This window comes from Benincasa hispida, chromosome 1, assembly GCF_009727055.1.
Source record: "Benincasa hispida cultivar B227 chromosome 1, ASM972705v1, whole genome shotgun sequence".
Classification (NCBI taxonomy): domain Eukaryota; kingdom Viridiplantae; phylum Streptophyta; class Magnoliopsida; order Cucurbitales; family Cucurbitaceae; genus Benincasa; species Benincasa hispida.
The window spans coordinates 6,030,924-6,054,870 of record NC_052349.1 but is presented as its reverse complement, the minus strand read 5'-3'; the positions used below and the strand labels follow the sequence as shown (position 1 = coordinate 6,054,870).

At 31.2% G+C, this 23,947-nt stretch overlaps 1 protein-coding gene across 1 annotated transcript; it reads right to left on the bottom strand.

The window, feature by feature from the left end:
• Positions 1 to 1,379: 1,379 nt before the first annotated feature.
• LOC120084971 (exocyst complex component SEC10b) lies at positions 1,380 to 13,113 on the bottom strand. Its single transcript, XM_039040783.1, is given in 27 exon segments — positions 1,380 to 1,899; positions 2,684 to 2,767; positions 2,856 to 2,954; positions 3,507 to 3,565; positions 4,384 to 4,468; positions 4,745 to 4,842; positions 5,048 to 5,194; positions 5,276 to 5,368; positions 5,605 to 5,733; positions 5,850 to 5,903; positions 6,270 to 6,443; positions 6,522 to 6,607; positions 7,517 to 7,607; positions 7,697 to 7,795; positions 7,905 to 7,981; positions 8,058 to 8,226; positions 8,658 to 8,749; positions 9,111 to 9,157; positions 9,159 to 9,228; positions 9,806 to 9,911; positions 10,098 to 10,148; positions 10,275 to 10,376; positions 10,780 to 10,854; positions 10,945 to 11,199; positions 11,342 to 11,437; positions 11,588 to 11,660; positions 12,981 to 13,113. Coding segments are annotated over 25 exon segments (2,517 nt in total). The 5' UTR covers positions 11,588 to 11,660; positions 12,981 to 13,113; the 3' UTR covers positions 1,380 to 1,820.
• Between the last annotated feature and the right edge of the window lie 10,834 nt (positions 13,114 to 23,947).

Sequence of the window (23,947 nt, the reverse complement as noted above, 5' to 3'; positions counted from 1 at the left end):
TTGAGTTGGTAATTATTATCTGGAGAGTTAAATTATCTAGAGAGTTAAATTGTCTGTGTTTGTTTGCAGAGTTGAGTTGAGTTGGTAATTATTGTCTGTGTTTGTTGTGCAGAGTTGAGTTGAGTTGGAGGATATGATGCAGTTTTTTTGTGAATAAGATTAGTTATATTTTTTTCTGTTTGTTTTTTTATTTCATTATTTCATTATTTTATTTTTTTAGTTTTATGCTTTGCTATTGTTGATTAATTTTCAAATATACACGTATTTTCTCAAATCATTTATGACATAAACTGGACAATCTCAATTTGTAGAGCATAATATATTATTTTTCATATATTCTTTTCAAAAACTGTAATAATTCTAATTCTCTTCAATCGATAAAACATACCAACAAAATATTATGAAAAAAAATCTGGATCAAACAGCAAAGATGAGGGAAGAGAAAGAAATGAAAATATATTGATTTTTAGAGTTAGTTTTGAGGAGATAAAAAAAAGGAGTTTTGAGTGGGTAAAAAAGGTTTTAATAACCCATAGGTTTTCTTTATGGGCTTAACAAACATGGGTAATAAATAATCACCCAATCCAATAACTCATACCCATTTATCAAACACCTCCTAAATGAAAAACAATCATTAACGATGATATATTTCGTAATTAATTATTAATAAAAAAATTCTCTAGATAATTAATATTAAATTCATTTTGATTTCCTTTAATATTTTTAATTATAAAACAATACAAAAATTAAATAAGAGAGAGAATGTACTATAAGTTTAAATGTGTCCTGAAAATCTGCAGAAATCTAATTATGAAATATCGTTCAAATTTAGGCTATTTATGAAATTTCGTTCAAGTTTAGGTTATTCATGAAATATCACTCGTGAAATAGATTGATTGTTTAAATCTTTCTAAAATTTATCGAATGTTACTTAAATAATAAAAACAAGTTAAAAATATATATAACTCGCTAATAAGGATAAATATAAAATTTTAACAAACTAGAAGAGATTGATTGCAACAATTAACAAACAACATAAGATAAATTGATCGAAAAGTTCAGATATGTAATCGTAACAAACTCATAATTTAGGAGTAGTTATATATATATATAAGTCCACAAAAATAACAAAAATGAAGATAAAATAAACATGAAAGTTTGAAAAACTAATTTAAATTAAACCTATATGGTTTCAGCTTAATATGTATATGTATGTAAGTTACATTTTTCAGAGAAGAAGAAGAAAGAGTGGAAATTGTAAAAGATTTGGCAGTTCATATTTGTATTAGCTGCAATTTAATAACCATAAAGGATTGAAATGCAAAAAGCTGCAAAGAAGACGTATAAAATGAGAGTCAGACAATAGGGGGAATGGAGAATGAAGATGAAGAAAATTATTGAGATGATGGCACTAGATTATCGTTGTCAAAACCCCACAGAGGGCAAAATGAAAAGAATAATCATTTACAACTTACAAGTACAACAACCACCATGGGAGATAATTCAGTTCCCTTCCCTAAACTCACCTGTCCCACAAACCAACCTATGAATTGAATCTCAATAATGAAAACTATCACCTCACTCCTAACTTAAGAAAAATGTATTCCAAGTTATATCTTTTTCCAAGAGAATATAATCATGAAACAGTAACCAAAGGATGAGTATCAACTATTGCCTCAATTTTTCTGTCCATCAGTTGAAGCTGTGGACAAATTCCCAACGAAACCGGACACATATTATTAGGACATGCAGTATATAGAGAGCTTAACGGATGCTAATGTACGTGACTTACAAGGTCATAGCTCAGACTTAAGGTTGTATCAACTTGAGCTTGGCCACAGAGAACTAAGTCGGGCTGCGAGTTTTGCACTCTTGTAATCCTCTCTAAGCTGGATAAACCTGATTCCAGATAAGCAAGTTCATATCATCCCAATGAACAAGGAACCAAAAAGTTAATAATAACCATGATGAGATCTCACTTGAAGATTATTTCTAGTGTTTTTTCTAAGAAGCCAACGCTGGGCATATTTAAGAGTAATTTTGAATTGAATTAGAATCACTTGTCATGTTCAAAATTACTCTAAAACATGCTTTTAATCATTAAAATTCAATTTAATGTCTAATTTTGGACTTTTAGATCCGATTTTCATAAATCAAAATTGATTTTAGATAATGAAAAATAACGTTAATGATTTTGGCTAAGACAAAAATGATTTTCACCATTTTAAAATCACTTTCAAACATGTCCCATGAGGTCAGATATGAAGAACTCTTGTGGTGGATGCTGAAACCTATATTAGAATTTAAGGAGGTGTTTGGTCAAGGAGTTGGGGAGTGTGTAGTTATAAACTCTACTCCTTATTTGGCCAAGGAATTCATGGGCCTTACGACTAAAAAACATCAATTTTATGCCTTATCAACTCCTTACACCGTAGACTCTAGGAATTTAGAACTTCCACTCGTTGCCCCAAACACCCCTTTAAGGGATAAAGCAAGCAGGTGTAGGATGGGTACCAAGGGAAACCTAATAAAATGTGTATTTCCAGTTTAAGAAGATAAGAGGCTGGAGTTTCACACTTCAACATGAATTCTATAAGGAGACAAGTGAGATATGGCGTCATTATCAATGAATTTCCAACAAATCTACTCTACAACAGTAGCTCAATGAGATCTTGACAAATACCTCTGTGCATCTTTCCGAATACTTGGGGTGCCCTCAAATAGAGTTGAGAGGCTTTCAGGAGCAACAATAAAGACATTGGCCATGCTGGAGAAAAAGGACGCCAAAAGAGAGATTAGCCATTAAAAAAATGTATGGATGATGTAATGTCAAACATAGGAAAAATCCTACTTACATGCCCAGTAACTCAAATTTTTCATCAACAGAAGGAGCATTAAAACTGCGCACAAATTCTCCATACTCCGTTATGTCACGCTTCAGACGTAGGCCTCCGCTGCAATCAAGATAAGCACAAGCATAGATGAATTCAGTAAAACGAAAGCCATTTTGTCCTTACCCTCCATAAATATATCAGAACAGAGATAAGGCAAAGGTTTTTGGTATGGAAAAGGAGCTAATTAAACTCCGAGAGATTTCTAGTTATACATCGTCAAACATTTGCTCAATGTCGTCATGTCCAACAGGGAGAAATAGTAATTACAAGGTTTGTTCTACCACAGTAATAAAGCATAGCTCAACTGGCAATATGAGCATATTGTTTAGGAGTTTTTGGTACAAAATTAATTCGTTTCACTCCTCAGTGACAGACCTCTTGTAATAGATCACCATACTATACATCATTAGCTCTGGAAAATTCTGATGACCACAAGATAACCATAACATCATGACTCGGTAAATAAGCATAACTACACGTCTATAACTTTTGCCACTGTTCTGTTCACCAATAAGCAAATCCAAACATCAACCAGCAAAGGCATTCACGAAGTAATGATCAAGATGGGTACATTACTTTTCACATGGTAAACACTAGAAGATGGGCAATTACCTTGGATTAAAAGTGAACTTCTGCCAGTGGCTGAGGAGGCCTTTGTGCAACCGATTTCCCTGCAATGAAAATTTTCTCAGTATTATTTCTCATTCAACATTTGCTGTAAAAGTAATGGTAGAAGTTCTTCCAGATGCACAAAGTGCTTCAATAGGATACAGAAAATATTAGTTAACAAGCATTGATATGAAAAAGGAGCATCAAAATAGTTATCCATGCACATGGCCTAGAAATCACAGGATTCTATCTGATACGATTATTGTAACCCCAGGCCCAGGATTCGGAATCCGGATTCGGCCCCTGATGGCCCCGACATTCCCCTGCATCCCCTGCGACCTGCTACGTCATCCTCACTTGCCTCGAATGCTTCTAGAAGTGAAAGTTGTCCCCACAAACCAACACGGGTCCTTTCAGCATGCTTTTGTCCTCACTCACATGCATCCTAGGAAAATTCCCAGGAGGTCACCCAATAGAATTGCTCCAAGCTAAGCACGCTTAACTTTGGAGTTCTTATGATTTCGAGCCACCGAAAAGGAAGGTGCACCTTGTTAGTATAGGTAGTAACTTTCAATTATTTTAAGCCTTTCTTAACCATACTTTCATGTCCTCAGGATCCCTCTCATTCAGATGTGATATTGGTTCATTCATGTACCCCTCCTGAACTCGGGTCGTTACATGCCCACCAGCTTCCGCTTGGTTCGTCCCCGAACCACATCTTACTGGGAGAGGTTCCGCTCTGATACCATCTGAACCACATCTCCAGAAATCACAGTGTTCTATATGATGGAATTATTCTCTGTCAACTGGTAGAGTTTGGATAATAGATCGTAAGTGAAACTATACCACATGGTAAACCTGAGAACTTCCGAAATCATACCAGCTCAGTTAAGAAAGCTTGCTTGTTAAGACCTTCAAGGGCAGTAAATGCAGACTCGAGCACGCGAGAAAGGTAAGCCACAACTCTATCAAAGAAAAGAAGATACATTGATTAATTAAAAAAAAATGCATATTCAATATAAATGTTCAGTGCCTAAAATAACAAACTTCAACCAGCTGGTTTCCATTGATCCATGAGTTGAATAAAATGTTAGAAAGAAAAACAATAATTTCAAAACTTTTTGTCTACAACTTCCAAATGCTCTCTCCCATGTTGCCATTATAAATACAACATACCTATTCTATTCAATTGTTTCTTCTATGTCACAAACCATTTTGCAATTCAGTTAAGTTTGATGTACCTCGTGCAAGCATTTGTTGGCCGATGATCAGGAGCAATTCCATCATCAGGAGACCGATAATCTGTAGCCTTCTGTTCAGCAGAAAGCAATCGCTCAACCTGCATATTGATAATATCATATAAGAAATTGTGACATAAAAGCAACTTGGATAAATTAGACATATGTTAAGTAGAAGGGTCGGGAAAAAATTCCAACCAAAGATGGACTGGAAAAGAAGATACACATCAAATGAGAGGGTGTATCAGCTTACATGCTTACTAATCCATTATTTTGACTGGAATCAGACACAAGGCAATAACTGACCTCAGCCATTACAGTTTCAATGCACTGTTGTAGTCCTTTATAAGCTGAAGCCTCCGCACTAGACATAGCTGTTGACATCTCTTCACATGAAGCAGCATGGGCACCATCCACAGGAAGCAAGAGCCGGGAAATTGAATTCGCAAAGTACTACAAAAGAAAGTTCACATCATTTCTTTGCATATTAAGGAGCTGGTCTCAACGTGGTTAAATAAGAGAGCATCATCGTACTTGCTGAACTATTGCCACACTACTACCACAACGTTGTACAGCAACCATGAAAGATCTGAAACTGCTTTCACCAGCTGCTGCCGCCGCTTCTGCCTGCATACATGATTTAAGACAGTTTTCATCGTCACTTTTGAGTACACTAAATCTATTCCATCATTTTGCTGGCTCCTCCATTTGCGTTCTATGTCTTATTTAGGATGCTCAATATTTCCTCTATTGGTGTTGTAGTTCTTTATCTTTGGTAAACTAAGGCAATAATTTTTACAAAAAGAAAATAAAATCTACGATAATTTTGAATACAATAAAAAGAGTAACGATCAGAAAATTACTGCAGAAGCAGCCGCAGCAGCCACTCTTCTACTGACACTTGTACCCAGCACAAACCTTTCCCTCAAAGCAGCTGCTTCAGTCAAGCTATCCCTAGCCCTTTCAAGCCCATCTGTAATATACTGACTGACCTGCAATTTGAGTAGAAGAAAAATAAACCCCAAGTACATATAAAACCAAAAAGGAAAAAAAAAAAAAAGAAAAAAAAAGAAAGAAAAGAAAGCTAGCAATTGAATTTATCACTTACTTCATCAAGCAGACAGGTAAAAACAGCTCTTACATTGGCCGCCAAAGTAGCAGGCTGCAGGGTAACATATAAATGTTAACAAATGAAAGGAAAAGGTTCAAAATCCATGTAATCAATGTTATCCATTGTAGACACTATCTATCTCTATGTTACTGAAATCTAAGATAAAACTTTATGAAGTCTAATACATAGCATTTGATGAATATGTATATGACAAATTAGAAAGATTAAATATGTTTCAATTTAAGAGGTCTTATAAAAAGTTACGTTTCAACTTTCAGAACATTTTTAACATTGATTATATTGGATAAGACCTAACTTGAATATGCAATTAATTGAAGACATAAAGACACTGGATTCAAACGTTTCATAATTCTAATCTGAAATGATAACAGAATTAATTGATGGAACAAATATTACTTGAGATGAGAATAAAGTGCATCTAGAAATTGCTTCCTCATTCCATCTCACAAACTCTGTAACAACAGTAACAGAAATTTGTTGGGGTGAAGTTGCTATTGAAGCTCCTTTTGAACGTCCTATAGTACCAGATGACTCAGGAACTTGTTGGTTCTCTGCACGTAACTCTTCCATCTGCAAATCATACATATTTAGTCCCTGATAAAAACATGAATTGATAACTCAGGTCAAAACAGAGTGCCAGTAGTAAACCTTAGCCTGATACAGCTGTCTTAGAGATGCCTGTTCATGCTCCGGATACTCTTCCTTGTGAGCAGAAAACAAAGACTCCGTGAGGCCTGAACCAACAATTCAAACTTTATGTCAGCACAACAAGATAAAATATTGTATGAAGCTACTACACTGGTAAGAGACAACAAATTGAATGATATTAGCATTAAATAAACAAGTGATGGAATTAGGGGAAACCGTCATCCAAAATAACCTGTTTTCCCACCAAAAAGAAAAGAACAAGAAAAACATGCTTAATTTTAATCGGATAGATGACAACTTCAGCCCAATATAACTATTCCACATCCAAATGACCAACTAGTGACCCAAATACATATTAATCACCTCCATTATCTTTCCAATGGCATAGAGTATTCATTTCTTTGAGTTAAGATCGTGCAATCCAAAGCTAAGAAGTAGGCCTATGTTCAGTTATGTAGGTTAGGTTTTTCCCAGCTACATGTTTGTGAATCCTATCAGCCACATTAACCCAAGTACTACAAAACTAATTTTTTATAATATGCACCAACTTCTATGAATAATGAACTTGCAATCCAAACACATACTGTAGAGACCTCATTTCTTAGCCCAATTACAAACACGGATTTCACAAGCTTTCCAATCCAAGCTTCACAAATTTAGATGTATCGAAACTATGAGACAAGCCTCCTAAAAATGTACTGCATATTTGCAATCTAAGAACGGGTTTATTGAGTCGTGGATGCACTTTTAAGAAATACCCAAAAGATCTTTCATGAAATTTACAAATTAGTCATGAATCCTTCTAGGTTGAATTTTTTTTGAAAAACAGAATTTATTTTTTCTCAATAAAAAATTACTACAAATACGGTTAAGGTGTTCAAAATATATTAATCATTGCATTGGCCATTATATGTATAATGCAATTTTCTGAATGAATGATAAACACAAAATTCACAAATAATTTAACAAGGAAAGTTCAAAATATTAGTCATTACCTTCAACGTCTAAATCACCACACCCAACAGCTCGTAGGTCTCTAGCAAGCTCTTGTGTTTTCTCATATGCCACCGCCAGCATTCTAAGGTACTGAAAATAATACTCAAAACAATCACAAATAATCCTTCTAGAAGAACAATTGGAAGCATAAATTTCAAGATTCTAGTAGATCCACCCACTAATAAAAGCCCGCCTTCTTCCATTGGAGGAAGATTCACAAGGGACGGCTTCACCAATAACTTGTCTAAAAGAGCGGTGACCCGTTGCTCCAATACACGCTGTAGTTACACATAATAAAATCAGATTCATTGAGAACATATACTGACTTCCTACTTAAAAGATAAAATTTTGTACAAGGCAATTGAGAGACTTGATGTTGTAACATGCCTGGACTAAGATTGACATAACATCATTAGGAGAAGGAAATACTGCCATTATTGTTGCAGCTTCTTTTCTTACAGTATCTGCAGAACAAACAATCAAGATATAACAAATTCATAAAGCAAAAGCCCAAATGAGTGAGCCTTTCCACTTTCCTACCTGTAATTTCTTTGTACAAGGAAGATAGCCCACGAGCAACATTGCTCGGAGTGGCCTGCAAACCCTGCTCACCAAGAACCAATCTGGTGTCCGCATTCATAATTTCAACATCAATAAACATGGGACGTGTTGCCACATAATGTTGCATGGCACTAGTACCTCTGTTAAACTGCATGGAAGTTTTCAGTGATCAAACTCTTCTGGAAAAAGAGGGTGCTGGTTCTTAGATGAGCTAACATGTTTCCCCACAATTTCCTCAATACCTCCAACATTATCATTGCATGATGTAATTTCTTCAACTTAAACAGTTTGTTATTATGCCTTCATGCATCAGTAACGAGGATAATGTAAGCAGAAAACTTGTAAATTAAAATAAGGGTATAAAATCTTCTGCTTTGAACGTGGATTAAGACTGTTGATGACAAATTAACATGCAACCTAATGAGTGATCAACAAGCAATGATCGTTATTGCAAACATACTTGGGAAAAGGGAAAATACAAAAACAAAAGAAAAGAAAATATGAGCATGAAAGTGGGGCAGTGCGAATTCTGCAAAGAGACCAAAATCACAGCTGGTTGGATACATAAGATACAATTACCTGTGAAAGAATTTTAGCACATTCAGCCATAGTAGATAATTCTCTTCTTTGTGATGCTGCATCAAAACGAGACAACAATCTATTCTCCAATTCTGCCAAAAAAAAACGATAACCATAACACATTAGTAAAGAATGGAACAACCATGCGATTGTTTTTTTTGGAAAAATCCATCATAAATTCACGAAACAGCCACAGGAAACTCAATATGAAGCAACGAGAGGTCAATAGTTTCAGCTGCACTTCTCATTGCTTTTTCCATTTTTTTTGTTTGTGGGGGTGGGGGACAGACTAGGTTTTATCTGACGTCTTTGCAGTAACAATGAAAACAAAAAATAATAACAATAAAATATTGAGAGAGATGTGGAAAAGTTTGACGAGCAGCAAGAAAAGTTCAAAAACATTATAAAGGTCACAATTCATTAAAACTACAAGATACCACAAAGCTGCCGTACCATTACAGTAGTCCTGAAGGTTAGCAACTGCAACCTCTAAACCCTGCTGCAGTTGCATTTCCTACAATTGATGGAACGGAGATCCCTTGTCGTCCAATATCTTCCTCAGCAAATGACCCTAGAACCAAATAACAAGTAACAAGCACATAAAGTTGACATAATGCTACAGAACCTTGAAATTGATTTCATAAATATAGAGGACTTAAAAGCAATTACAGATCCAAAATAATAAACCACAAGAGGTTTCATAAACTATGGAGTTCTGCAATAGATCCAACTGAATAGTGAATAGTTTGTTTCTTCTGTTCTCGAGTATATAGAGTGTGGCAATACGAAGTACATGAAAATAGACACTAGATTTTTGGGAACTTCCCATCTATCCACATGATTTGTTTGACACTCAAGTTTCTGTCTTTTTTTTTATAATAATAATAAAAAAAAAAAAATTGAATTTTAAAATTTTTTAAAAAAAATGAAAAAGAAAAAACCCGACTTTCATGCTGATCAAAATCAAAAGTTCTTAAAGAGCTTGGCTTTGCAACTACAATGGAAAGCAGAAAGAACAAAAACATGTAGTTTCAACAAGGACTAGCAGAAAGACCACGATCAAAAGAGTAATATAGAAATAGTATTATTTGCGGATATAACTGAAACATGGTTAACTATGAACCCAAGCATTGATAACGATGACTTACGCAATTTTTGTGCAATTGAGGCTGCCTCTGCAACACGACTATCATCAGAGAATAATGGTGAAAGCTCCATTAAGTCACCAGGGCTGCCATTGAATTCCATCAAGTACTGCATTGATTGATTATAAGGATATTTTTCATTTCATTATAATTAACTTTAAAATGGAAAGGGGAAAAAACCAATATAGATATGCACAAACCAAAAAAAAGCCATAAAGTAGAAAATATAGTAACATTGGTGGCAGCGGAAGAACTTCATTCATGAATTAGCAGTTTCCTTAATCCTTTATAGTACCTTTATCAACTCTATTGTTTGACTAGCAGTTTCCCTTTGGGCATCTGCACTCTGACAAGAGACAACCAAGCAAATTAAAAACTTTTGTCCCAGTTGCCACACTAATGGCACTATTAAGATTTTGTGAATCCATGATTCAATATAATTTAAATGTCATATAGGACACGAAAGAATTACTTGTAGATGATCTCCTATTTTTGCAGCAGTCTGTCCAACACTTGAAATGCGTGAATCTAACCTTGCAAAACTGTCGAATAGGCCATCGACACCTTTTTCCAACTGTCAATAATGTTGTATGTTTGATAGGTTAAACAATAAGATGTTATAAGTTCCAAAATACAAAAATGGAGATTTACAAGCTACCTCTCCTTACGGAGGTAGAAAACCACTAGTAAAGGAAAAAATGTAACAAATTAGAATCAGTTTAATCAACAATCCATGATTTGTGAAACTTCTTAGCCTCTATGAAACCTTAACCGGTCAATCAATTAATTGATTTACAGTAATAACTCACAAAGGGATTCCCTTATAACCCATACGAATTAAGGAAATAAAAATAAAAGTAGAAATTGAAGTCGAATATCATATATGCATGAAATAAACTCAAATTTTAGATGGTTGTGCATTAAGCCATTAAGAATTTCTATCTTCACCCAAAAGATATATGCTATAGTTAACAAACCTCAGCAAGTGTCTTGCGATGCTTGGAATCTTGGGCAGCAACATCTTTCTTGAGATTGTAAAGCTTACCATCAATCTTTAACCAGAATGAAGGGGGAGTTAAAGCCTTCATATAAAGTTATGATATTTTGGCAGAAGTCTTATGGCCTTCAGTCAAATGACATACCTGTTTTCGAAGATCAACCAACTCTTGGCTGGAATCCTTGAACAGTGCTAAGAGCTTGTCAACTTCTGGAAACAAAGGAGTAGATAGCCCTTGAGAGAATTTAATGGTATCTGATGCTCCCCGTACATGCCCATTAGGGAAAACATCATTGCTAATGTTGTTGTGTCCTTCTATTGGATCAGTTTCTTCCTCTTGAAATGAAGGAAGGAGCTCATTCACCAAATTTCCAAACAGTGCATCAAAGGAAAAATCACCCTACAAAACCAAAATATAACTAAGGCTCCTTCCAAATTCATATGAAGATTAATATTATGGCTATCTCGAGTGGTATGTTAATTAATTGGGTAACTTCAAAAGAGAGGATAGTCAAAATGATAAATTGAGAAAATTGTCTTACCTTAAAATCTTCAACATCCAAAATGAGGGGAAGAGAGCTAACAGATGGATTTTTTGAATGCATGTCTTTTTTGGACCCATCTCTAGTCTCTTTCATCTAGTTTGCAGAGAAGAAATCAGAGAACAGAGTCAGAGTAACAGTACGATTCTAGCAATATGCCACTCAATCTTAACTGATATTAGTTGAATATAATCGGTGTTTGCATCAAATGAACAAGACTAGTGTCAAATCTAACAAGAAGCTGACCTTTTAATGAATATGAAGAAAATATACAGATCCAGTTCCTTTCAAGTGTTGTTCAAACTTGTAAGCTGCAGTTCTAGAATAAAAGAATACAAGTTAGCCACAAGGTAACAAGTAGATCAACTTAAGCCTAGTGTTGAGTACACTTATTGTGTCCATGACCAATACAACTACACAAACACCAAAGCATGTGGAACAGAATAACTAGTATCCATATAAAAATGGCTTTCATTTTCAGATTAGAAAACAAAGAATCAGAAAGGAAAATTTTTTTTTTTTCAGGGGGGAAAAAAAGGGAAACAATTGTGTATTTTAGTTTATTTCCCCCAAGGTCAAAGCAATAGTATATCCCAAACGCAGCCATATAAAAGACCAAATGTGCAATTTTAGTTCCTCAGACGTGTGCTCAACAGAAACTGTAATGAATTAAACCTTGCTAGTCCATTCGGTTCAAGCCTTCCTAATTGAGAACAGGTTCAGTAAATAAGCAAAAAAAACAACAAAGAAACATTCATTGAATGAAAATGAATTAATCCTTTTAGTTAGACATCAGTATCACACCATGAAAATAATCATCATTCTTTCGTGTAGTGAATTGAAACTTCAATCCCACACAAATCCAAAAAGGTAAACTCTCCGGTTCAAAACAAAACAATTAATTGTTACATTAATTTAAACAAACAAAAACTCAACCAAGAGGAACCCGTGTAGTATTGTGGTAAATAAAGCATTACATGCACCAAAAAACAACGAGACACATCCAAGGAAAAATGAAAAAGACACATCAATTGCTTCAACTTAAACTAGTTCACACTTCTATTAAAAACCCGCGAAGATCTCTGCTTTTCCTGAAATGGGTTCTTCTTTTTGAGATCAATCATTCCGATTTGCGCTCATATTTTTCAGCCTAAATGTCTAAATGTGTCACAATTTCACACAAGTTACCCAAATTCAGGGTATTAAATCATAAGTATCGGATTGGGATGGGACAAATAACTTGCTATTGCAAGCAAAACCAACATTTCCATTGATCAAAATACAACAGAGCCTCATCTTACAAATTGACTACGACCCAATAGCAGAACTGTATATCTGGTGATCGAGAGCAACTTTACTATCCAAAAACTAAAAACATAGCTACTTTAATCAATCAGACGAACCCGTTATTGGGCTTGCAATTCATGCTTCAAACATCCAGAAAAAGTAAAATTTAGAAGGAAATTTCTAGTGGGAAAGAACTAGAGCAGAATTAGTTTGGCGAAGAATCCTGGTAACAACAAGGAGAAGCGGGCAGCAGAATAAAATTGATCAAATCTACGGAAGATGTGGGAAAGGGAGGAAAATCAAAAGGGGGGAGTAATTGCATAGTGATCCAAGGCGAAATTGAAAGGCATACCTCTGAATAGAGACAGTGAAGGAGAGCTGTTGCTTCGTCCTTTGAATGATTTCTGATTTGGTCTGGGTTTGGTTTGAGAGAATAAACAGACTTTTCTATATTTTCCAACGAAAACTACAATGTAAAAACCAAACCATGTCAAATTACCATTTCACCCTTCTCCCCTTCAATGAATTAAGAAAAATATATATAACTTTGTTATTTATATATATATATATATATATATATATTAGGGGAAAAAACAGCTAAAATAGATCAAAGTACATTGGAGTATTTGGAGAAAAAAAAAAAGAGTCGTGAACACGGAGAATAATATAAGTATTAATGAGATCATGAACATTTTGAACCGAAAGCCAAATTTTTAAAACTAAAAAATTAATTTTTTGTAAATTAATTTTTATTTTTGGAATTTGGCTAGAAATTTAACCATTATAATTAAAAAAATGCAAATTATTATAAGATATTAGAAGAAAAATACTTCATTTTAAAAAATAAATAATAAAAAATGAAACGGTTACCAAATGGGCCCGTAGTTTTCAAAAACTTACTTTTTGTTTTTTGAATATGACTAAGATTCAACTCTATTACTTAATAAAGATGCAAATCATTGTAAGACAATGTAAAAAAATATGCTTAATTTTAAAAACCTAAAAACAAAAAACCACATAATTACCTAACAAGGCCTCCATGTTTTGTTATTTAAACAAAAGGTTCATATTTTGTGTTTTTTTTACAGTGACCTAAAAGACGATTTCATTGTTTTTTAAGTACAATTGTTTCATTAATTAATTAGACTCCTTTTTAAGTTTTATTTTTCTATTTACTAAAGTAAAACTATAAATTTCACGTGTAAAAATGATAATGACTTTGATAAATATATAGTATTTATTTTTAAACTCATCCCATTTTTTATTAAATTAATATTATATTATAAATTATATGACATTATAAAATAATAATTATATTATTTATTATAATAGAAAATATGTTAATATCTTACTTTAACACTACACCTGTTTTTATGGTTTATAAATATATATTATAAAAAACAATTAAATAGGTATTTAAATTGGTAAATTTTAAATATGGTACTAAATACATATTATATTTAAAATATAAAACACAACTTCATTTTTCATTATACAATTTATTTTAAAAATTTTGTTTTCACTAATGTAGCTTTTTAAGTTTTGAGAAGATAGTTAGTAAACAATCTTTTGGGTTAAGATAATGGGCTGTGGACACTGAGACCGGCAAACGAAGGGAGCTGGCCCAAAATGAAAATAAAGAGGCTTTTTTTCTTTAGATTTACCCCTATTTTTCGGAAATGCCTTTAATTTTGTATCCTTTCAATAAAGACTTTCACACTCTTGAACAAATTTATTCTTTTATTTTTTTTTTATTTTTTTTTTATCGTTGTTTTGTATGTATTTATCATTTTTCATTAATGAGCCACCTTTTCTTGTATTTTTTATATTGTTTAACGTGCTTTAAATTGGCTAAATAATGAAGGGATGTTTCATCTATTAATACATTTTTAATTATTTTTGTGTAAAATAAAACTATTTTTAATCATTTTGCTTGCTCTTCTTCATCTCTCTCTTCTCGGTAATAGAAAGGTTTGTGTTTTTTTCTAAATTATCCGATCTCTTCATGTATTTTCTTATTTCTTTTATTTTTTTCATGCATTACTTCTCTCTCCTTCTATTTCCTCTTCACCTTCATTTTTTTTCATGTTTTTTTTTTTTCATTTTTCATGTTACTCATTTCATTCTCCGTTTACAATTATTTTTTTCTTCCATTTTTTCACGTGTTCAATTCCGTTTTCTTCATGCATTATCTTCTTCCTCCCTTTGTCCTTCTTTATTTTCTTCATGCGTTTTTTTTTTTTTTTAGTTTTTTCTCCATTATTTTCTTCCTCCATTTTGTTCAGTTTTTTTGTTGTTATATCTGTTTGTATACTGAGATATATATGATATATGAGTTAGTTTAGTTTAAAAATAATTCTACATATATGATTTATTATATACTGCATTTTATAGTTATTTTTACTTTTCTAATTTTATATGACGGTCATTTCAACGAGAGAGATAATTACATCAATTACAAAGTAGCTAAAATAGATTTCCATCATCAAATATCCTTTGTTGAGCTCAGCGATTAGTAGTTGATAAGATAGACAATGTAAATAATTGTGGTAACGTTGATATTTTTGTGTATGTTGGATCAAAGGATTTTATGAAGAACTATTTGAAACTTAGAGAAGATAATGATGTTAGATGGTTGTTCTACCTAATTTCCAATGGTGTTGAAAAATATTGCTTATTTATTATTATTTTTTCAAATAACCTATCAATAGTCTTGGATAATATATCTCCCAATGAAACTATAAGCAATATTAATGATGATGAAGGTTGTTGTTACGAAACGATTGATTTGGCGAAGATTTTTCCTAATTTTCAAGTTAAGATCGATGACATGTTTCCTTTGGAAGATGTCTTGTTGGATGTTATGCGAGCTATAGCAATCAGAGATAACTTTCAATACCAGATTCTTAAATCAAATAAGAAAGTTTTGGTACTAACTTGTTTTGTCGATGAATGTTCCCGAATTTAGGGAAAGTAGATGAGTGTTCCTTTAAGAGGTGTTTCGGGACTTGAACAAAGGACTCTATCCTCTCAATTGTTTGAGAAGGGTTTCTGTTTAATGGTTTGACCATAAACAGGTTATTCATTAGCTGAGTACTGGTACATAAGGATGTAAAGGTAACTTAGGGGTAAAACGATAATTTGACCCAGTTTACAAACATTCGTGAAGGACTAACTTGTTGTTATTGATCTATATTCATGGACACGAAAATATATCTATAGTGAGAAGAGCGCAGTTGTGGATCTTAGTGGAGTGTACCCACAACGAATGAATGTTGATTAGTTTGATCGATGAGTTTAGTCAGTTAATCTCATATCTTAGAGCTTCTAATCTGTAGGTCCATAAGGTCCCCTTCCTAGCTCGTAAAGAAAACTGAGGTAACTATGTCTTGTATTGAGTTTTTTGAAATTTTCAAATTCATTAGGAAAATAATATAATGTATAATGATACATTATAATATAAAGTTTATATTTTATTTAAAGTTTATAATATAAACTTAATTTTGGATATGATTCAAAATTAATTTATGGAAAAATTAAATATTTAATAATTTATTTATTTATTTACCTTTTAATTAAGAGTTAACTCTCACATAGGGAGTTAACAGAAACGTGGGATGATTCCCACATTTCACTCTCACTCCCTCCTTAATCAAAACCTGCAAAACGTATTGTTTTGCAAGTAATGAGTTATTGATCTTAGAGATACACAGAAAATTTCTATTCCTTTGACTTCTCTCCTAAATTCTCCTTTTCTTTTTCTAATTCAATTGGTTCCCACAAACTAAAACCCTCAAAAAATTCTCAGAGGATAGGGAGGTAATGCTTGTGGTGGTGTTGATTTCATGAATTCAATTAAAGATTTTTTTTTTTTTTTTGGTTCAACAAAGGTGAAATATTTATCCTTATTCTCTAATTGCATGCTTAACGTAGGATATCTTTATAGTAGGCAATTTTTTCGTTAGCCTCTATATTATTTCTGAAATTTCTAGTGTATAAGTATTTCAAAAATCCCAAATTAATAACGATTTTAGTTTCGTGATTTCTGATACGTTAGGGCTTTCATCCCTACAAGATCAAGAGTGTGTCATTGTTTGCTTGTATGTGGATGATATGTTAATAATGGGCACAAATAGAACTGTCATTGATTCCACTAAAAGGATGTTAAAATCCAACTTTGATATCAAAGACCTTGGTCTTGCTGATGTTATCCTTGAAATTCAAATAACAAAAAATCCAAGTGGATACATACTTTCTCAATCTCATTATGTAGAGAAAGTACTACAAAAAATTGATCATGTTGAGAGTAAGTCGACTGTTACTCCATTTGATCTAGTAAGTTGATGAAAAATAATGATAAAGGTGTCTTCTCTAGAATATTCTAGAGTTAATTGGTAGCTATGTACATAATAAATTGTACAATACCTAATATTTCCTATTCAATAGGAAGGTTAACAAGATACACTAGCAATCATGTGTATGATCATTTGAATGTGTTAGTTAGAGTTCTAAAGTGCTCGAAGTACATTCTAGACTATGAATTGCATTATACGAGGTATCCACATGTACTGGAAGGATTTAGTGATGCTAATTGGATTTCTGATAGCATGGAGACCAAATCAACCAATGGGTATATTTTTACCTTAAGTGGAGCAGTTGTATCATGAAAATCTTCAAAACATACATGTTTAGCACGTTCTACTATGGAATCAGAGTTTATAGCTCTTAATAAAGCCGAAGAAGAAGTTGAATGACTTAGAAGTTTTCTTGAAGATGTTTCATTATGGTCAAAGCCCGTAAGTGCAATATGTATTTATTTTGACAATTTACGGCTTCTATGAGAGCCAATAATAACATATATAATGGCAGGTCATGACATATTAGATGCAGGCATAATTTGATAAGACAATTGCTCTATAATGGAATAATTTTCATTAATTATGTGAAGTTGAAAGAAAATATTGCAGATCTTTTGATGAAAATATTATCAAGAGAGAAAGTCACATATACATCGAGGGGAATGGGCTAAAACCTATGAAATGAGTTATCTGGTGGTAACCTAACCTAGTTGATTGGAGATTTCAAGATCTAGGTTCAATAGACAAATTAGTTGGATTATTCATAATTGACACACTAAGAAACTTATAGCTTCTTTCTATTTCTATGATGTTCTAGAGTGTGTGATTTGTTGATGTTAAAGTTATATTGTTATCTTGTTTTACAAGAGGAGTAATGACAGTATGCTCTTAAGCAATATTACCTATAAGAGAGTAGAAGTGGGGTCGCTTCTATAAGAACTTTCCAAATGGCTTATGTTCCCCAAAACTCTAAAGAATTTAGGATTTTGTTCATGACCAAAATGGACACAATCGTATAGAACTCAAAGATACAAAACGAGTTGTGTGTGATATCTGTTGTCTCAATTCACCAATGAGAATGGTAATTCCAAAGCTTAGTCTCACTATTTTTTTTCCATAAATTCGATAGATATTCATTAAGAAAAGTTCAAGTCCATAAGATACCTCTTCTTATGCATAGCTTGTCTGTTTGCTCTCAACGATTTTGTTTGATATTTTTAACTTACTTTCATGTGGGGGATTGTTGAATATATATAGTGAAAGTTTGGTTTAATTGTGTAGATCAAATTGATTGTTTAGAAAGTTTCAAATTGGATTGAAACTTCAAATTAAAATGATGTTTTATGTACAAACTTAACATGTATGAAAGTTAAATTTGTAGTTTCTTCAATTTGAATGAGTCATGTTTGATTTTTTTCAAGTAACAACTCGATTGAGTTAAATTTGACAAATGTTTTGATGTTTGTATTTATTTGATTTTATTTTGTATTTTGAAAAGTTACTAACACTATAGGAGAATAGGTCTACTGCAACAGTTTTTTTAAGCTTTTGTAGCAATTTAAAACTTCTGGTAGAACCTGTGTTGAAAGAGTCTATTGCAACAGTTTTAAGGATCGTTGGAATCAGCCTCCACAACCACTACAATAGATACCAAAATTGCAGCGGTTCGTTAGCTTGTAATGCGACAATTTTGTTTACATGTGCAACAGTTTATTATCCACTGTATACTTATACAACTGTTGCAATTGTGATTTCAATAGCAACAAGTATCCAAATAATATAGCAACGTTTTTAATTGTTGCAATAGTTGCCAAATGCCAACATTATTTTTATTTGTTGCAACGATTATAGTAATCTCTACTAATCTTTCAACAATTCATATGAACGTCAAAGTTGTTGATAAATACAAACACTTTTCTTCTTATATACTGATAGTTGCATTGCCTATTTGGCAACAAATAGGCAACAATTTTATTTTGGGGCTAAAATTTAATCATTTTTTTATAAATCAGTCAATGGGTTATTGTATGTAATATGAACTTTAAAAAACTATACAACTAAAAAATTGAGTAACAATAATCAAAATGATGCAATAAGAATAAAATTAAGGACATGTACATTCTATAAAAGTATAAATTGGAAGATGAAAATGCCAACTAAAATAATGATTGAAAAATTGTAAGAGGAAGCATCAAACACCTACGAAGCACCGACAAAATGTTGTACCAATTATCTACAAAATTTTTAATCAGTTATCACCATTCAACCTTTAAGGTTGAAACAAAGATTTGTGTGAACTTGACCTACATATTTCATTATTTTCCGGTCGATTTGCTCCTTCATCCTATTAACAAATAAAAAATATATATATTAAAATAATAATACTAAAATACATTAACTAATATTTCGTACCTCTATCACATTATCACTTAAAGATGTCGCATTACTACTACCAGCAACATGTGTATAATTTATTTGTCCCAATACAACTAAAAGTACTTTTATATATCTGATCGCACGTCTCCACTTCAGCCTCTAGTTTTGTTAGTCTAGATCTTTCCTAGACAAATACAAATTAAACAACTCATCACATAACAAACTATACTAGACAACTACCATAACTGCAAGATAACTATATCACAAGCTTTTTTCTAAAATAATAATGACTTTTTAAGATGTTTAAATAAAAATGAGCTTTTTGAAAAACAAGGGCCTCACGTATTAAGGACTTAAGTATAATTGATGTATAATTATCGGTCTCTCAGTTAAAAAATGACCTCCAATCAAGTTCCTTGTATATGGTATCGAATTACCCAATCTAATACAACACAATACAAACATATTTCAACTTACATAAACTTACAAATCATCGATCTTGAGGTTAGAGATTAGATGGATTCTCTTACTACACATATTGTCAAAATATATACATATCATTTTAATGTATAAAAACTTCTTTTTCTTTCTTTTGTAAAGATAAAAACTGCATTGTTACAATGAACTAAGAGTGTGTTTGGAATACATTTTGAAAGGTTTAATTTTTTTTTAAAAAAAATAAAGTGTTTAGTAACCACTTAAAATAACTTTTCAGATGTATTTTAATCCGTTCTTATCAAAAGTATTTTTAATAAAAATGAGATTTTTTAAAAATATTTTTTTTCTAAAATCAATCCAAAAGAGACGTTAAATTGACAAGTCAACTCCAAAAAACTTTACGTAATAAAATAAAAAACAATGCAGATAATAAAAAACGTTCCTTCATTTTGGGGGGTTTGCGTCATTTTAAGTTCAGGCATGCCGCATGCTGCATGCATACGTTTTTTATATTTGTTATTCTAGTGCATCGACTTTATACACTTTATTATTTCTTTGAATATTAAACTTTTATGTGCATTATTTTCTTTTAGAAGGCGTTTTTGTTGACATAGTTAAATGAAAATTTATTTATCTTCTTTTAATTTAACTAATTTATTCCTTTCATCGAAAAAAATTAATAATCCATTGACTTTATTTTAATGAATTCTTGCCTACTTTTTAAAACGTCCAACTGATTGCTTATACATGATTTCGTCATTCATAGCAAATTATTTTATAATCAAAATAATTATAACTCAACTAATACAATATTTGTGTTGTCAACCTCAAAGTCAGAGATTTGATTCTCTATCCCACATGTTATAAAAAAAATATTTGATATGAATAATCATTAAATTTTCATTTCATTTCCATTTGGTAATTATTTCATTTTTCGTTTTAGATTTTTGAAATTTAAGTCTATATCCTCTCAATTTCTTAGTATGATTTCTATATTTATTAGAGCTCAATTTTTAACCAAATTTAAAAAATAATAAAAATTATATTTAATTATAGGTTTCATATTTTGACTTAGTTTTTAAACACAATGGTAAAAGGCATGTAACAAATTAAGAAATTTAGAGGTGAAATAAATGTTTATAAACTTAATTTTCAAAAACCAAATAGTTACCAAAAGAGATTTAGTTTTTAGTTTCTGATTTTTTAAAATTAAGTCTATAAATACTCATTTTACCCCTAATTTTATTACTTAATTAGTTTTCTACTTTCTACTAATCTTTTCAAAAATCAAATCAGGTTTTGAAAATTTTTAAAAACTTAATTTTATCTTAAGTATTTGACCAATAATTCAACTCTTTTACTTAAAAGATAAAAATCATAATAAAAAAATCGAAGGAAAGATGGACTTTATTTTTTTAAGAATATAATTATATTTCAGTTTAAATGTATTGTTCGGATTACATTTTTGTTTCTAGCAAAAAACAAAAACTAATGAAATGATGATATATGGACGAATTAAAATGAAAATGTGATTTACTAAAAAGAATATTGAAGGGGAAAAAATGAAAATGTGATAAATTTTCATAAGCCGGGTTGAATATAATAATTCAGAGAAGGACGACAATTGGGAACAATCCGTGTCATGTCCGAATCATCAAAACAAATATGATTTGGGCCTTGGGGCCCATCATTTTTAATATATTGCAATTTCTGCACGCATTAATTTACAAATATTGATACTTTAATGTAATAATAACACACACATATAAATGTCACACCCTAGCTATTTTAATAAGGTAGTAGTAGGTCGGTTACCTAAAACCGCCAAATACACATGGTTCATCAATATTTGACATGTGTGTTTTTTTAAGATCGAAAGTTCAAATCGTCCCATCCTTGTAAAAATTAATTAAAAAAAAAAAAAAATGTTAGGTAATCCAAAATCAACATGAAGATAACTCGACTAAATAAGATATATATCATTGATTAGGAGATCAGAGTTCAAATCTATTCAAAGAGAGTGGGAGAAAAAAACAACAATGTTAATTTTACATTTTTATATAACAGATTAAATATATTTTTTTAAATGTCCATATAATTTGATGGTATGAGCTTTTTTAGATTATTTAAATGAGCCCTTCGTTCTTCATTTAAAATAAAATCTTAAGTTTAGTAGATATAAAATATATCATTTAGGTATCGTAATATTGACCAAAAGATTAAAAGTTCAAATCACTATTCTATGTATTATTCAACTTAAACAAAAGTCTAAAGAGTATTTTATATGCGTGACCCTATATTGTTAAAAAGAATTTCACTTTAATCAATAAAATAGATATATTTTAAATACTAAACACTTTTTTATTTATTATCGAGTTTGTGATTATGGTTTTAATAATTTAATTGATAATATAAATTTTAATTAAAATTATTAAAACGCCAAACAACAAGCTTTTAGTTCAATCGACATTTTAGATGTTTTTAAAATTAGCTTAACTCGATGATAATTGTTATACTTAAAATAAATAAATAAACAACATACGTTCAAATCCACCTACATACCCCATTCACATGTGTGCTTGAAATATAAAGAAGACTTAATAAATAGAAATCAATATTAATTGTAACATTGTAGAAGTTTGAATCTAGAACCTCTTACTCTGATATCTGGTTGAATTATTGATTGACCCAAAAATTTAAGTTGATAAACAAAGATAAATTTAATATTATATCAACTAATATGAGAAGTAAATGGATTTTTTTTTTTATCAATTTAGAGAGTAAATATTTTTTTAAGAGTATTATAATTAAAATGTGGAGTGAGAGAATTGATTCTCAAACTTCGAAATCAATAGTACAAGTACCAGTTGAATTATATTATTGTGAAACAGAGAGTCTTTAATTTTCAGCGTTTAAATTTTGACCATACGTTTAATAATAAAACGTAAAAAAAAAAAGAGTTTAAGAGATCGTTGGCGTGCTATCGAGCAAAGTTAAGGTGATTTCGACAAGAATTTTAGTATGATTTGGGGCTCTGTTACTTGTTTGATTTGAGTGTAATCTATAAAAATTAAATTATTAAGTTTTTGTTGTTGATTTGGCGTGATTGAAAGTTTAGGAGTGTGAACCTAAAGATTAAAATTTTTTTTGGTTTATGTACTATGATTTCCAAGATTATGGAGATTAGAAGGGTGTTGGTTGCTCGAATAATTGTTTGGGCTTAAATTCAACATTTGGAGGTGAATTTGAATCGGACCACACTTTAGGTAAGTTTATTTGGAAATATTTGGTAATATTTTGATGTTTGGTAATATTTGGTAATATTTAGATGTTTGGAATTAAGCTCAATAATTATATTATAAACTTACCTAAGGCATTTTTGAGTTTGATAGGCTTACTTGTTTGGATTTATAAGTAATTATTCATTGAGTTGTTTATGCTGTCTATTGAGTCCGTCTTAGTTCATAACTTTAATTATCTTGTTGATCTATTTATTTTGATAAGTTGAATTGTCTGTGTTTAGTAGTTATAAGTTATTTTTTCTTTAAGTTTATGCATTTCTCATTTGAATGTGACTTGTTTTAGTTAAAAGGTTGGAACATCTAATTTTTTAGAATGAATGTATCACATCTATTCCAATAAAAATAATAATAATAATAATTTTTTAGAGGAAAAGGATGGCAGAAATATATACAAATTATTTATTTAGTGCATATAGTACAGTAAATTTTGAAATAATGTTACATCAGATCAATAAAAGTTTTTACTTTGTGCCCTACAATAAAATGTTAAGTTTTGAGGCAGAGAACATAGAAAATGGATACGATGGGAGAGAGACGAAGACACAGACTATAAATATCATGGTCGCTTGGCCCACTAATTTTTTAAACTGGGTGAATAATTACTATTGAAATTTGTACCGAGTAATTTCATTTTTTTTATATTATTTATATTTATCGATGAACTTCATATTATCTTTTATCTATACCTTTCATATTTATCGAGTAATCACATTTTTCATTCATAATTTATGTTTATAATTATCGAAAAACTTCATCTTAAAATTCTACACCACAAAATACAAAGTTACTAACTATAACATTAACAATCCACTGAGTAACCCCAAACGTGTCCATAAAGTAGAAGA